Source organism: Macaca mulatta, chromosome 20, assembly GCF_049350105.2.
Source record: "Macaca mulatta isolate MMU2019108-1 chromosome 20, T2T-MMU8v2.0, whole genome shotgun sequence".
Lineage (NCBI taxonomy): Eukaryota > Metazoa > Chordata > Mammalia > Primates > Cercopithecidae > Macaca > Macaca mulatta.
In genome coordinates, this window is record NC_133425.1 from 84,071,457 (window position 1) to 84,084,889 (window position 13,433).

Sequence of the window (13,433 nt, forward strand, 5' to 3'; positions counted from 1 at the left end):
CCTCCTCCACTGCCCTCCTGAGGAACAGGTGTCCCCCAGAAACCTCCTCCACTGCCCTCCTGAGGAACAGGTGTCCCCCAGAAACCTCCTCCACTGCCCTCCTGAGGAACAGGTGTCCCCCAGAAACCTCCTCCACTGCCCTCCTGAGGAACAGGTGTCCTCCCAGAAACCTCCTCCACTGTCCTCATCAGTGAAGGCGTCAGGGACTAGGAGCAGCCTCCTTGCTCCTTCCTGGTTGCTGCCCCTGGGGTTGAGCTGACAACGGGCCAACCCTCCTGAGGAACAGGTGTCCCCCCGCCCCGAGAAACCTCCTCCACTGTCCTCGTCAGCGGGTGTCTCCCCCAGAAACCTCCTTCCGCTGTCCTTGTCAGCGGGTATCCCCCCCAGAAACCTCCTCCACTGTCCTCGTCAGCAAGTGCCCCTCCCAGAAACCTCCCTCCACTGTCCTCATCAGTGAAGGCATCAGGGACTAGGAGCGGCCTCCTCGCTCCTTCCTGGACGCTGCCCCTGGGGTTGAGCTGGAGAGGTTGAGACATGCTGGGAAGAGGAGGACCAGCCCAGTGGGTGGTCACCCAGCAGCTTGGCGGTGAGAAGAGGCCATGTGTAAGAAGGAAATGCCACCATCCCACTGTACGGGGGGAGCAGGACTCCGGGGATGGGGGTGTTGGGTGTAGACAACCATGCCGAATTGGCACAGTGTCTCAGCAGAGCAGGGCAAGGGTCTGGGACTCGACAGATGCCCCAGGTACCATGGGTGGACAGAGGCCCAGACCCTCTGCGAGACAGCAGTGATCACGTCAGACCCTCGCAGCATGTGAGGGCTGCAGGAGGAGCCCTGAGTCCTCTCTTCTGACCAGGCAGCAGGGAGGACTCACTGCCCCCAGCCGCACAACGCCTGCCCTGGCCTTGGTCTCGGCCCTCTCACCGGCATAAGCTAGAGCCTCTAGGCCGTTCCTCTGTGCCATGGGACAGGCAGCTGGGAGGACTGACTGCCCCCAGCTGCACACCACCTGCCCCGGCCTTGGTGTTGGCCCTCTACCCAGCACAAGCTGGAGCCTCTTGGCCGTTCCTCTGTGCCGTGGGGTGCTCTCCCACTTCTTTGCTGGCTTCTGCCCACGACGGCGCCCCTGCTCACCCGATGGCAGCATCCCCACCTCTCAGAAGAGTTTTTCACAGTGGCAGGCCCTGATCCAGAGTCTCCTGCCTACTTGGTGGCTGAAGGCCCCAGGTGATCCCCAAATCCTGCTGTGTCAGGGAGTTTCTCAGAGTCCCACCTCCTCCACAGAACCAGGGGATTGGCCGAGACTCAAAGCTTCGAAGAATGGAACATGCAGGTGTGCAGAGACCGTTTATTACCCCATGGCTGTTCTTGCCTGGAAAGTTGAGTGCCCTGAGATCCCAGCCCCTTGAGGCTCTGAGCAGGACAAATCCCAGAGGCACGCCGTCTCATCCCAACGCACCCGAACCACCAATTGTGGGCTCCCCCAGTCCTGCCCCATCTTCTGGAGAGTCTGGCGAGGTGGGGAGGGCGCGTGTGTGTACATGTTTGTGCACATGCGTGTAGACGTGTGACACGGGACAACTTGTCCCAGACCCCAAACCGAAGGCTGGCAGGGGCCGGCTGAGAGGTAGTTGTGCCTACTGAGGAAGGACCACACGGCCGTGCTCACTGTAAGTCCAAACTGTTCATTTCTGCTGCAAGGGAACGAGGCAGCCTTGCAAGTCATCTGGCGGCAGTGCCGGCCCATGCTGGTGGCCACCTCCCCAAGGCTCTGACTCTTGGAAGGGCAGACCCAGAGACCTGACCGCATTGAAATGGAACCATGGCTCTTGTTCTGATGACAGTCTTCGCTGGGAGAGGAGTCTCCTCTGAGTGGGCTCCGTGGGGTGGGAGGCCTGGGTGAGTGGCCTCCGCCCTGGTGGCCCCGCTGGACGTCTTTGGTTCTGACTGGACACAGATATGGAGGATGCACCAAGTGTGAAGCCAGGCCCTGCCCTCCCAGACTCCCGGCTCCTCTGGCGGTAGGAGGGACACCAGCTCTCAGGGCGAGGACCATCCCTCCTACCTGCACCGACTATGTGCCTCTCAGGGGCCTGGGCAGCAGCCAGACTCCTCGTGCCGCGCCAGGAGGGACATGCGGGAGAAGGTCTTGGCACAGCGCTGGCACTGGTACTTCTTGGTGTCCGAGTGCGTTTGCAGATGGGCCCGAAGGTTGGAGCGGTCGGCAAAGGCCCTGCTGCAGTGCGAGCAGGCATAGGGCTTCTCCCCTGGGGGAGGAAGAAGAGGGCCGGTGACACCATGGAAGGTGGCCTGAAGGCTAAAACACCCACTGTGACCATCAGTGGATACTCCCATCCCTTCCCTACAAATGCTCACAGCCCGAGCACCCAGGGTTGAGCTGTGTGGGGACGGGGTGGCACGCCACACCTGGGCGAGACACACCTGAAGACCCTCTGAGAAGCACAGGCGGCCACAGGCTTTAGAGCTCCTAATGTTGCTGCAATAGCCCTCCCGGGGGCCTCGGCCACTGGAAGAGGACGGGGGAAGCACTGGGGGCCTCTGGCAGCTGTTCCTGGCCACTGACAGGCAAGTGGGGGGGTCTGGCCAGCTCCAGCAGAATCAAGAGCAGGGGTAGAGCTGGGGACTTCAAGGAGGCAGCATTTAGGAGCCACCTCCCATCAGGACAACATGGGGTCTGGACAAAGTCCTGTTTGAACCTTGGCCCAACACCTGTAAAGGGAAGGGTGACTGGGAATCATGTGTCCATTCCTGTAGCCCCATAGAGTCCTGAGAGACCCCAGCCTGCAGCCCCTGAAGGGCCCAGAGCACCTGCATTCCTGCTGGTGGGACACCAGGCATGCTCCTAGCCAGGCCAGCCTCTTGCAGGGCCTCCCCACACCCCTCACTCCCAGGCTGAGGGCACCAAGCCCCAGGGCCCTTTGGCATGGAAAGGGGGTGTGGCGGGTCTCCTCATCAAAGGGTTGAGAAAAACCGGAAAGGATTTCCTGGAGACCTGGAAAAGGCCTTCCCTCTGGCCTGCATCCAGGTGTGACTCAGAAGGTCCCAGTCACAAGAGTCATGACTTAGGGGGTAGGGAACCTCCAGTTAGAAAAAGTGTGAACTAGCTGGGCACAGTGGTTCATGCCTATAATCCCAGCACTTTGGGAGGCCAAGGTGAGAAGACAGATTGAGCCCAGAAGTTCAAGATCAGCCTGGGCAACATAGCGAGACCCCTGTTTCTACAAATAATTTAAAAATTGGCTGGGCATGGTGATGCATGTCTATGGTCCCAGCTACTCAGGAGGCTGAGGCATGAGAATCACTTGAACCCAGGCAGTCAAAGCTGCAGTGAGCTGTGATCAAACCACTGCACTCCAGCCTGAGCAATAGAGTGAGACCCTGCCTCAGACCAAAATAAAAACAAAAGTGTGAACCTCTGGGCCTGATGTGGAGACTGAAGCTTATTCCTGGAGCCCTTTCTTCCTTTCTGTTTTTATTATTTGCATGCTGAGGTTGACAGAAAGCCTGGGCAGAGGCTGCTGGCTGGCTCTTGGGAAGAGCAAGCCACTTTTGTACTTTAATGGCATTATTTTTTTGATTTTTTTTTTTTTTTTTTGAGACAGAGTCTCGCTCTGTCACCAGGCTGGAGTGTAGTGGCACCATCTTGGCTCAATGCAACCTCCACTTCCTGGGTTCAAGTGATTCTCCTGCCTCAGTCTCCCCAATAGCTGGGATTACAGGTGTGCACCTCCACGCCCAGCTAATTTTTGTATTTTTAGTAGAGACAGGGTTTCACTATGTTGGCCAGGCTGGTCTCTAACTCATGACCTCAGGTGATCCACCCACCTCAGCCTCCTAAAATGCTGGGATTATAGGTGTGAGCCACCATGCCTGGTCGGTGTTTTGTTTTGTTTTGAGTTGGGGTCTTGCTCTGTTGCTCAGGCTGGAGTACAGTGGCATGACCACAGCTCACTGCAGCCTCAACCTCCTGGGCTCAAGTGATCCTCCTGCCTCAGCCTTCTAAGTAGCTGGGCCTACCAGCAGGGGCCACCACACTCAGCTAAGTTTCTATTTTTAGTAGAGACTGGGGTCTTGCTGTGTTGGCCAGGCTGGTCCTGACCTGAAGTGATCCTCCTGCCTCAATCTCCCAAAGTGCTGGGATTACAGGCGTGGCTCCTGCACTGGCCCCTACTGACACCTGGACTTTGGACTTTTGGCCTCTAGTCTGTGGTCTGTGGGACTCTGCACAGATAAGTCAGGAGGCAGAAGCTGAATTGTTTATAAAATCACCCCTCTTCCTTTTCTAACTCCCACAGCCCTCCCTCTTCCCCCAGCCCAGACCGTCCTTGCAGACCTTCACCCTGTCCTACCTGTGTGGGTGCGGACGTGGCCCTGCAGCAGCCAGGGCCTGGAGAAGGCCTTTCCGCAGATCTTACAGGTGCAGGGCAGCGTGTGGGTGCGGATGTGCATCTTGAGGGCGCCCAGGCTGGTGTACTCCTTGTCGCAGTACTTGCAGGTGAAGACGCGCCCCGCCTGCAGGTGGCAGTGCAGCTGCCGGTGCCTGGCCAGCCCGGCCAGGGTGTGGTAGGGTTTGTGGCAGTGGAAGCATTGGAAGCCGCCAGGGGCTCGGGGCGTCCGCTCAGCCCCGAGCAGTTTTTCTGGAGCCCTGTGCCCGTCTGGGCCCAGGATTGGGGACCACTGTGTGGGCAGCACCAGCAGTGGGGCCAGGTTGAGGTGGTTCAGGCTGTCTTTGAGGGGTACAATGGGGGCCCGGCTGGCCCAAGGGTCGACCCGGCTGACTTCCAAGGCGTCCGGCCCAGAGGCCCCCAGAGCTTCCTCGATCCGTGGAAGGAGGGGCAGGGAGATGCAGGCGATGGCTGAGGAGCCGTCCCAGGGCTGGGGAAGGTCACCGGGCACAGAAGGGGCCTCCTTATCTTGGGGGAGGAGGGGCACCACCAGCCCCCCACAGGCAGAGCAGGCACCATTGATTTCTAGAGGGGTGGAGGGGAGAGAATATACAGATGAAGACTGAGTCCCCAGCGCTTTGTGTTTCCAGCTCCGATTCATGGGCCCAATCCCAGCCCATCAGCAGCCTGGCATGGGAGGTGTAGCCGGGAGCCCACATGCAGACCCAGCTTGCAAGGGAGCTGGCGGTGCTGTGCAGGGAAGTGACAGCATGGCCAGGAATGGAGTCATCTAGAACAAGAAGGCCCCGCGGTCTAGAGAGTGAATCTCACTTCCTCTTTAAACACAAAGAAACATCTGACAGGACCCTTCGTGTTCAGGAACATGAAACAGGCCTCGTGGCTAAAGGAGGGCCTTTACGCCTCGGCTGGGCGGGTCCCTCTGATGAGTGCCCCCCCACCGCCCCCGCAGAGGGGTACCAGCCTGGGCCGGCATCCTCCAGGCGCCCACGCAGCACCCATAAGTCAGACGCTTGGCAGCAAGGAGCTGGCTGAGTGTAAAATCAGCCCCCTCATAACTAATCACCCTCCAGTCACCCAACAGCTACCCCTCGGGCATCTCCTTTTGTGGATAATGAGGCAGTGAGCTCAGAAGCCTCCCTGACCGCTGACCAGTGCCCGCTCTGCTGTGCTCTCAATGCAGCCGAGCCACATGGCTGGGGTGCTCTGGCCCAGGCTTTCAGAATTGCCCCTGGCTGGGCTCCTCCCCAGGACGGTGGTTCCCGAATTTGGGGGCCGGCACACCACACACCACATGGTTGGTCCACTTAAGGGCAGCAGCCCCCAAATAAACAGGTTAGTCTGCAGGCAAGAGTTAAATTCTGTATTTCCCCAAAGCCAAAACAGCCCTCAATCCCTTTCTTACTCTAGATGTGTTAAAATAGATCTCTGGCTCTGTTTCTACCTCCATGCTGAGGCTTTGGGTAGAGAAAGACAACCCATAGAATAGGAGAAAATATTTGCAAATCAGACTTCTGATCAGGAATAGCATCTAGAACACTAGAACATATAAAGGATGTTAGCAAGTCAACAATAAAAAGACAAATAATACAATTTTAATATGGGCAAGGGATTTTTTTTTTTAAGATGGAGTCTTGCTCTGTCGCTAGGCTGGAGTGCAGTGGCGCGATCTCTGCTCACTGCAACCTCCGCCTCCTGGGTTCAAGAGATTCTCCTGCCTCAGCCTCCTGCATAACTGGACTATAGGCGCCCTCCACCACACCTGGCTAATTTTTTGTATTTTTTAGTAGAGACAGGGTTTCACCCTGTTAGCCAGGATGGTCTCAATCTCCTGACCTCGTGATCCACCCGCCTCAGCCTCCCAGAGTGCTGGAATTATAGGCATGAGCCACCGCGCCTGGACTTTTTTTTTTTTTTTTTTTTTTTTTTGAGACAGGGTCTGGCTCTGTCACCCAGGCTGGAGTGCAGTGGCATGAATTCAGCTCACTGCAAACTGCAACCTCCACTTCCCAGATCCAAATGATTCTCCTGCCTCAGCCTCCCAAGTAGCTGGGACCACAGGTGTGCACCACCATGCCTGGCTATTTTTTTCCCCAGATAGAGTTTTGCTCTGTCACCCAGGCTGGAGTGCAGTGGCGCTAACTTGGCTCATTGCAAACTTCGCCTCGCAGGTTCAAGCATTTCTCCTGCCTCAGCCTCCTGAGTACCTGGGATTACAGGCACGTGCCATCACGCCTGGCTTATTTTTGTATTCTTAGTAGAGACAGGGTTTTACCATCTTGGCCAGGCTGGTCTCGAACTCTTGAACTTGTAGATCTGCCTGCCTTAGCCTCCCAAAGTACTGGGATTACAGGCATGAGCCACCATGCCTGCCCCACCCCACCTTTTTTTTTTTTCTTCTTTTTGAGATGGAGTCTCACTCTCGTTGCCCGGGCTGGAGTGCAATGGCGCAATCTCAGCTCACTGCAACCTCTGCCTCCTGGGTTCAAACGATTCTCCTGCCTCAGCCTCCTGATAGCTGGGATTACAGGCACCTGCCACCATGCCCAGCTAATTTTTGTATCTTTAGTAGACACGGGTTTTTGCCACATTGGCTAGACTGGTCTCAAACTCCTGGCCTCAAGTGATCTGCCCATCTCAGCCTCCCAAAGTGCTGAGATTACAAGCGTGAGCTACTGCACCTGGCCTGGGCAAGGAATTTGAATAACTGTTTCTCCAAAGACAATACACAAATGGCCAATGAACGCATGCAAAGATGCTCAATGCCATTAGCCATCAGGGAAGTACAAATCACAATCACAATGAGACGCTCACACCCAGTAGGATTGACAAAAAGAGACAATAACAAGCACGGTGAGGATGAGAAATAGGTAATTCAAAGGAACATCTCCCATCTGCCACTCTCTCCTGACCTGACCTTCTCCCACCCTCAGTCTTCCTAATTACAGAGTCATCAGGTTTCTGTCCACCCAGAAGTGAGGGCAGTGACAGGATAAGGGGCAGCGTCCAAGAGAGTTCTGGGGAGATAGCACTCGGGGAGCCCCGGGTTTCCCGGCTTTGCTGGGGCCTCTTGGCAGGAGAAAGTCACCATTTCTCGTCTCCATCTCTAAGACATGGCTACCTTTCTGCCTCCAGGTATTGTCACAGAGCCAGGACCCTGTTTGTGAGCCCAGTGGCTGAGCCCAGAGGCAGGACGGGGCAAGAGACAGTCTTGCCCATCAGGCTGACCATGTGTTTCTGCTGGGATTTTAAATGCTTTCCCAATACTCTCTGGGTTTTGTTTGCTTTTTTATTCATTCTGCAGTCCAGATCCTGGGGAGAAGAGACTGTTTTGTTTTGAGACAGAGTCTCACTCTGTCGCCCAGGCTGGAGTGCAGGGGTGTGACCGCGGCTCACTGCAACCTCCATCTCCCGGGTTCAAGCGATTCTCCTACCTCAGCCTCCTGAGTATCTGGGATTACAGGCACCCGCCAGCACACCCAGGTAACTTCTGTATTTTTAGGAGGGACGGGGTTTCGCCATGTTGGCCAGGCGGGTTTTGAACTCCTGACCTCATGTGATCTGCCCGCCTTGGCCTCCCAAAGTGCTGAGATTACAGGCATGAGCCACCACACCCAGTTGAAGAGACTGTTAAGTACCTTGCTGGCTTCAGGGGTTCCCTGGGGAGCCATAGAAGGAGAGATTGAGGGGCCCCAAACCCCAGCACCTCAGGTCTATCCTGGGGTAACATCTTGGCAGAAAGTCGCCAGGGCCCCCTGGCTGTCAGAAAGCCATGCAGCTGGGGCTACAGTGAGGAGGGAAGCGGGGGCGGGAAGCAGAGAGCACTGCGGGCAGCAAGGCTACTCATGACAGTTGGCCGCTGGGCCCAGCACAGCTACCCAGATTTGCACACTCGGATGGACTCTAAACAACACTTTGAAACTTGCAACTATGACCCATGTAAATTCCATTTTCCATCACATCTGTAGTTACATGTGCATCCACATACACATAACTGAAGCCAGTGTCCTTCACCATGAGCCAGGCACTCCAACAGTTTCTGCTCTATTTTATTTTACAAAATTGTTGGTAGTGACTCGAAACTGATTTCAAAATGCACATTTGAAAAGCACGGTCCTAGCTGGCACCTCCTGGTGGCAGCCTGGGCCTCGGGTGTGGGTCCAGGTGGGATCCCCCCCCTACACCCAACTCTGGGTTCTGAGCTGGGATAAAGGCCTCTTGGGGGTGTTGCTGGGGGCCCCTGCCCCAGCAGTGCCCTTCCTGCTCTCCCCCACCGGCCACAGCGCGTGAATCCTGACCACTGTGTCCACCGGTGCCTCTCAGTGGGTCTTTGTCCCAAGAAGCTGCCAAGCCAGGTGGGGACTGCTCTCACCACCCGTGTGGCAGGCTGTCCTCTGAAGGACACAGTCCTCTTCTCTCGTGTCCCTAAGCCTAGCAGGCAATGGAAATGAACGGACAGCCCAGTTGCTGGGCACCCATCTCCCCAGGCTAGCCAGTGTGTGGAGGATTGCAGCCCTTTAGCCCAGCCTGCCCAGGCAAGCCTACCAGGATGAGCAAGAGGGCTTCTGGGGTGAGGGGAGGTGGGGGAGGGAGGCAGGCTACGGGAGAAGGCTCACCTGAACTGAATGCAGGAGGGGCAGTGCCTTTGCACCGGGAAGAGCCCATCAGTCCTCCTCCTCACCATCTTCTGTGCTCACACCCCCAGTCAGCATGCGCTGGGGGTCCCTCAGCCAGGCCACCCCAGACGGCCCTCCCTCCCTCCCACCCTCCCTCCCACCACCCTTCCCACCACCCCGCGACCCCTCCCAAATGTGTGTGCCAGGAAGATGACTCCAGGGTCCCTTTAGCTGGGGCTGTAGTGGTGGGGACAGGCGGCGTATTTAAGAGGTGAGTTCCAGGGAGACTTCGGGGCTTAGAAAACTTCTCCAAGTGGGGAGAGAACCTCCCCCGCCCTGCCGGAGGCGGGGCTCAGTGCCCTGAAGTGGAGGCACCCGTGGGCCACCTACCTTCCTGCAGCCGCAGCCGCTGCGCAGAGGTACTGGCTCCTTCTCCTCCCACCTGGGACAGGTGTCCCCCCACTCCCGCTCCCAGGGGCCTCTCTCTGTCTCCCGCCCCGCAGGGTCGAGTCCCGGGAGGGGCTCGGGGATCGGGTAGCCCGTACCTCTCTGCGTCTCCAGCCGCCGGTAGTTGGGGACCCTGTGGCTGGAGTGCGTTTTCACCAGGAAGGAGCGCGGCATGTTCCCCTCCCGGGCGGCAGGCCGGGGCGGGCTGGGGCGGGAGGGGCGAGCCGGGGTCCCGACTGCTGAGTCCGCGGGCGCTTGCGGGCAGCGCCGGGCCCGGGCAGGTGCGGAAGGGGTCAGGCTCATTAGCATAGCGCGCCGCCTCCGCCAACCAGCGCCCGGCGCGAGTGGGGCGGGGCCACGGGGGCGGAGCTGAGGGCGGGGCGGGGCCGCGGGCAACACGCCCAGGACAGGTGCGCGGGCGGGGCGGTGCGCGGGCGGGGCGGGGCGGGGCGGGGCGGGGCGGGGCGGGGCGGGGCGCGCGTGGCCACCGGTGTCCTCCCCACGGGACTTCTCTGGCGCGCGCGCCGCCGAGTCACACACCGACCCCTCGGGCCTGGCCGCCCACTCGCCGTGAATGAAAGGGCAGAGTTCAAAGCTGAGTGGAAACCGAACTGGGCTCCAGTGCACACAGCGTGGAAGCGTCTGCCGAGCCTAGTTCTCGGAAAACCCTTGCTCCGGGGCATGACGCCCTCTCCACGGCCTCGCCTCCCCATCCCTTCTGCAAACGCACACGGCAGGATTGATGGGCAGAGCCCAGGAAGTCCGAAGCTGACCCCACTGACCAGCCCCAGTGGCGGCCCAGGGTCAGTGCCCTGGAACAGGCCAGGGACCGGTGGCCTGGGGACAGTGGCCCTTTCTGGGTGGACTGCAGTCTCCGAAGCCTCCCCCGCTGGAGACAGCCCTTTAGGAGTTTGCCGAGTGCCTCCAGAAAGCTCTTTTTTGGGGGTACAGAGGACTTGGCCTGCGATTCTGGAATTCCCAGGGGGTCAGACATGGTTATGGGAAGTGTAATAAAACTGGCTAATCACATGAATTCTGCAACAGCTGCACGTGTGACCTGGGCAAGCCGTTTCCCTCCTTTGTGGTCCTGTAGAACCCTCCGGGCCATAAAGAGCTGGGAGCCGCTGTGTCCAGTGTCTGGGTCTCTTTCGACGTGGACATTTCATAATGCTGGGGGCTAGGTGGGGCCATCTCTGGGCTGGCATGCACACAGGGTGTCCATGGCTGTGCCGCCGGCCTGCCTCCCCAGCAGGGCTCCCACCTCAGAACTGGGTACCCTTTGCCCTCTGTGGGCCGGGGGTGGGGAAGGTGGTGGGTGGTGAGTCCATGGAAGCTCTGAGGGAGAGACAGCAGGGAGGAGGGCCATGCCACAGCAGCGTCCCACGTCCCACATCCCACATCCAGGATATGAAAATCTGGGATAGTATCAGCCCCGCTTTTCCAATGAAAAAAACCAAGGCTGTGAGGCTGGGCTCGGCAGTTCACGCCTGTAATCCCAGCACTGTGGGAGGCTGAGACGAGAGACTGCTTGAACCCAGGAGTTTGAGACCAGCCTGAAAAACAAGATGAGACCCCGTCTCTACAAAAAAAAAAAATTGTTTTAATTAGCCAGGCGTGGCAACACCCATCTTCAGTCCCAGCTACTCAGAAGGCTGAGGAGAGAGGATCGCTTGTTGCAGTAGCCTCAGGAGGTGGAGGCTGCAATGGGCTATGATCACCCCACTGCACTCTGGTCTGGACAACAGAGCAAGACCCTGTCTCAAAAAATTAAAAAAAAAAAAAAAAAAAAGACCAAGGCCATAGGAGGTTAGGATGCAGTGGGATTGGGACCCAACCACATTCCAACTCGTCTGCCACTTGGTAAGGGGGAGTGGAAGGACAGGTGGGGGTGCCCCTGGAAGAAGGTGCCCGCCTCTCCTGCAACCTCAGCCTGGCACCACCCTGCCGGGAGTGTGGATTTCAGAGGACACATGCCTGCCTTCTGCTTATTCACCTGTTCCTCGCCTGGAAAGGTTTCTATTTATAGCCTCCCTTCCTTCTCTCTCCCCCTCGCAGACACAGATAAGGCTTGCAGATACCTGAGCCAAGCCTCCACCCACACCGTCCCTCCCCGCCCACCTACCCATTGTGTGGCCACCCGCCAAGCCCCAACAAGCTTATCCTAATCCCAGCTAGAGCCTCGTGTTATTCAGGGCTGCTGTAGCTCTCCTGTGGAGAATGGCTGATCTCACCCTGGAAACGCCCCAGAGGGCCTGTGAGCACCTTTGGGGTAGGGTCCTAGGGCTGCCACAACCACTTGCCCCCCAGGGACACTCAAGGCGGCTGCAGACTCACTCTTCAGCTGTGACACACAGGGCGGTGTCCAGGCTGGACCCAAGACGGCCCCACAGAGGGAAACATCAGTGTCCCCTTCCCACATGTGCAGCCTCGGGGTGGGGGTCGGGTGAGGGCGGCCGTCTCCATCCCTTCTGTGTCCGCCGTTCCTCAGTGCTGGCAGCTTGGCTCTGGGGGTTAAACTTACGCGCCCCATGCGGTGGGAAACCCACGGCCCACGGCCTGCTAGAGCCGCCCCCTGAACTGCAGCAGGTGATCCAGGTCCTCGCCCCCTTCCCTGGACATCTAGAACATTGGGATGATGACTTGTGCTGGGTCCGGCAGCCTGGCCCCTCCCATCTGCCTCCATCAGACACCCAGGAGCGGTTTTCCAGTGGGGAACCCACCCCAGGAACTGCTGGTCAGGGCAGAAATGGTTACAGTTCCATTTATATTGACATTTTCATCCTTCCTATGCGTATGTCTTCCTGCTTTTCTGGTTTTACAGTGAATGTAACCACAGTGCCTGGAGATGTGCACACAGGTATCCATCCAGGTAGACATCTCTGTCACCATTGACTGTTATTCTGAGATGGAGTCTCACTCCAACCTCCGCCTCCCAGGTTCAAGCGATTCTCCTGCCTCAGCCTCCCAAGTAGCTGGGATTATAGGTGTGCACCACCACGCCTGGCTAATTTTTGTATTTTTAGGAGAGACGGGGTTTCACCAGGTTGGTCGGGCTGGTCTTGAACTCCTGATCTCAAGTGATCCGCCCACCTCGGCCTCCCAAAGTGCTGGGATGACAGGCGGGAGCCACTGCTTGTTTTTTACTGATAGGGCTTTATGACCCAAACCTTGGAAACCCTGACTCCGAGTTAGAACATGGTCCTTGAGAGCTAGACCAGGAGGGGCTCAGCCCTTGCTACCTGCACAATGCCCGCCTGGGGTCAGGTGCATGCTGGGGGTTTAGCAGGGCTTGTTGAACTGGATGGAAGAGAAGCAGGAGCTTGCAGACAGCGTGGCCTTTTTACAGGCCCTGCCCATGCTCTGGGGGCACGTAGGCCCTGTCTGTCTCGAGTGGAGACACTCAGGTGAAGACCCAGGCCCCCAAAGGACAGCCTGGCAGCTGGGCCTTGGTTGTCCTCAGACTCAGAGAGACGGCCCCTCCTGTAGGAGCAGAGGCAGTTCCTCGAGGCAGACATCCTGACTCGGGACAATCCCATGCGGCCCAAGGTCATGGGCCCATGGAAACGTGAACCCAATGCTTGAAATCTCAACGTCCAGCCAGACTAGGCGCCACTGTGTGCTTGGTCACCCTCTGTGAAGGGGAACTCACTACTGTTTATGGCTGCTCACACCACCGTCTGAGAAGGGAAGGTGGTTCTTTTTTTTTTTTTTTTTTGAGACAGAGTCTCACTCTGTTGCCCAGGCTGGAGTGCAGTGGTGCGATCTTGGTTCACTGCAACCTCCACCTCCTGGGTTCAAACGATTTTCCTGCCACAGCCTCCCAAGCAGCTGGGATTACAGGCATGTGCCAACACGCCTGGCTAATTTTTGTATTTTTAATAGAGACGCGGTTTCACCATGTTGACCAGGCTGGTCTCCAACTCCTGACTTCAGGTGATCCACCCG

General features: G+C 57.8%; 1 protein-coding gene across 3 annotated transcripts; it reads right to left on the reverse strand.

Annotated features, from left to right (window-relative positions):
* Positions 1 to 1,335: 1,335 nt before the first annotated feature.
* Positions 1,336 to 9,777, reverse strand: SNAI3 (snail family transcriptional repressor 3). 3 transcript variants are annotated; one of them, XM_077983898.1, is made up of 4 exons: positions 9,587 to 9,777; positions 4,372 to 4,992; positions 2,067 to 2,268; positions 1,336 to 1,948 (listed from the first exon to the last, which is right to left on the reverse strand). In XM_077983898.1, exons 1-3 carry the CDS (start codon positions 9,660 to 9,662, stop codon positions 2,087 to 2,089), a joined length of 879 nt encoding a protein of 292 aa, XP_077840024.1. In that variant the 5' UTR covers positions 9,663 to 9,777; the 3' UTR covers positions 1,336 to 1,948; positions 2,067 to 2,086.
* Positions 9,778 to 13,433: the final 3,656 nt, after the last annotated feature.

Bases quoted from the DNA above. Each gene is read 5' to 3' on its own strand.
- SNAI3 (XM_077983898.1), bottom strand. From the start codon at position 9,662: ATGCCGCGCTCCTTCCTGGTGAAAACGCACTCCAGCCACAGGGTCCCC. The intron at 4,993-9,586 runs GTACGGGCTACC...CCACCCCTCTAG, and splicing joins GCGGCTGGAGACGCAGAGAG to AAATCAATGGTGCCTGCTCT. The intron at 2,269-4,371 runs GTAGGACAGGGT...TTCCTCCCCCAG, and splicing joins CCACGTCCGCACCCACACAG to GGGAGAAGCCCTATGCCTGC.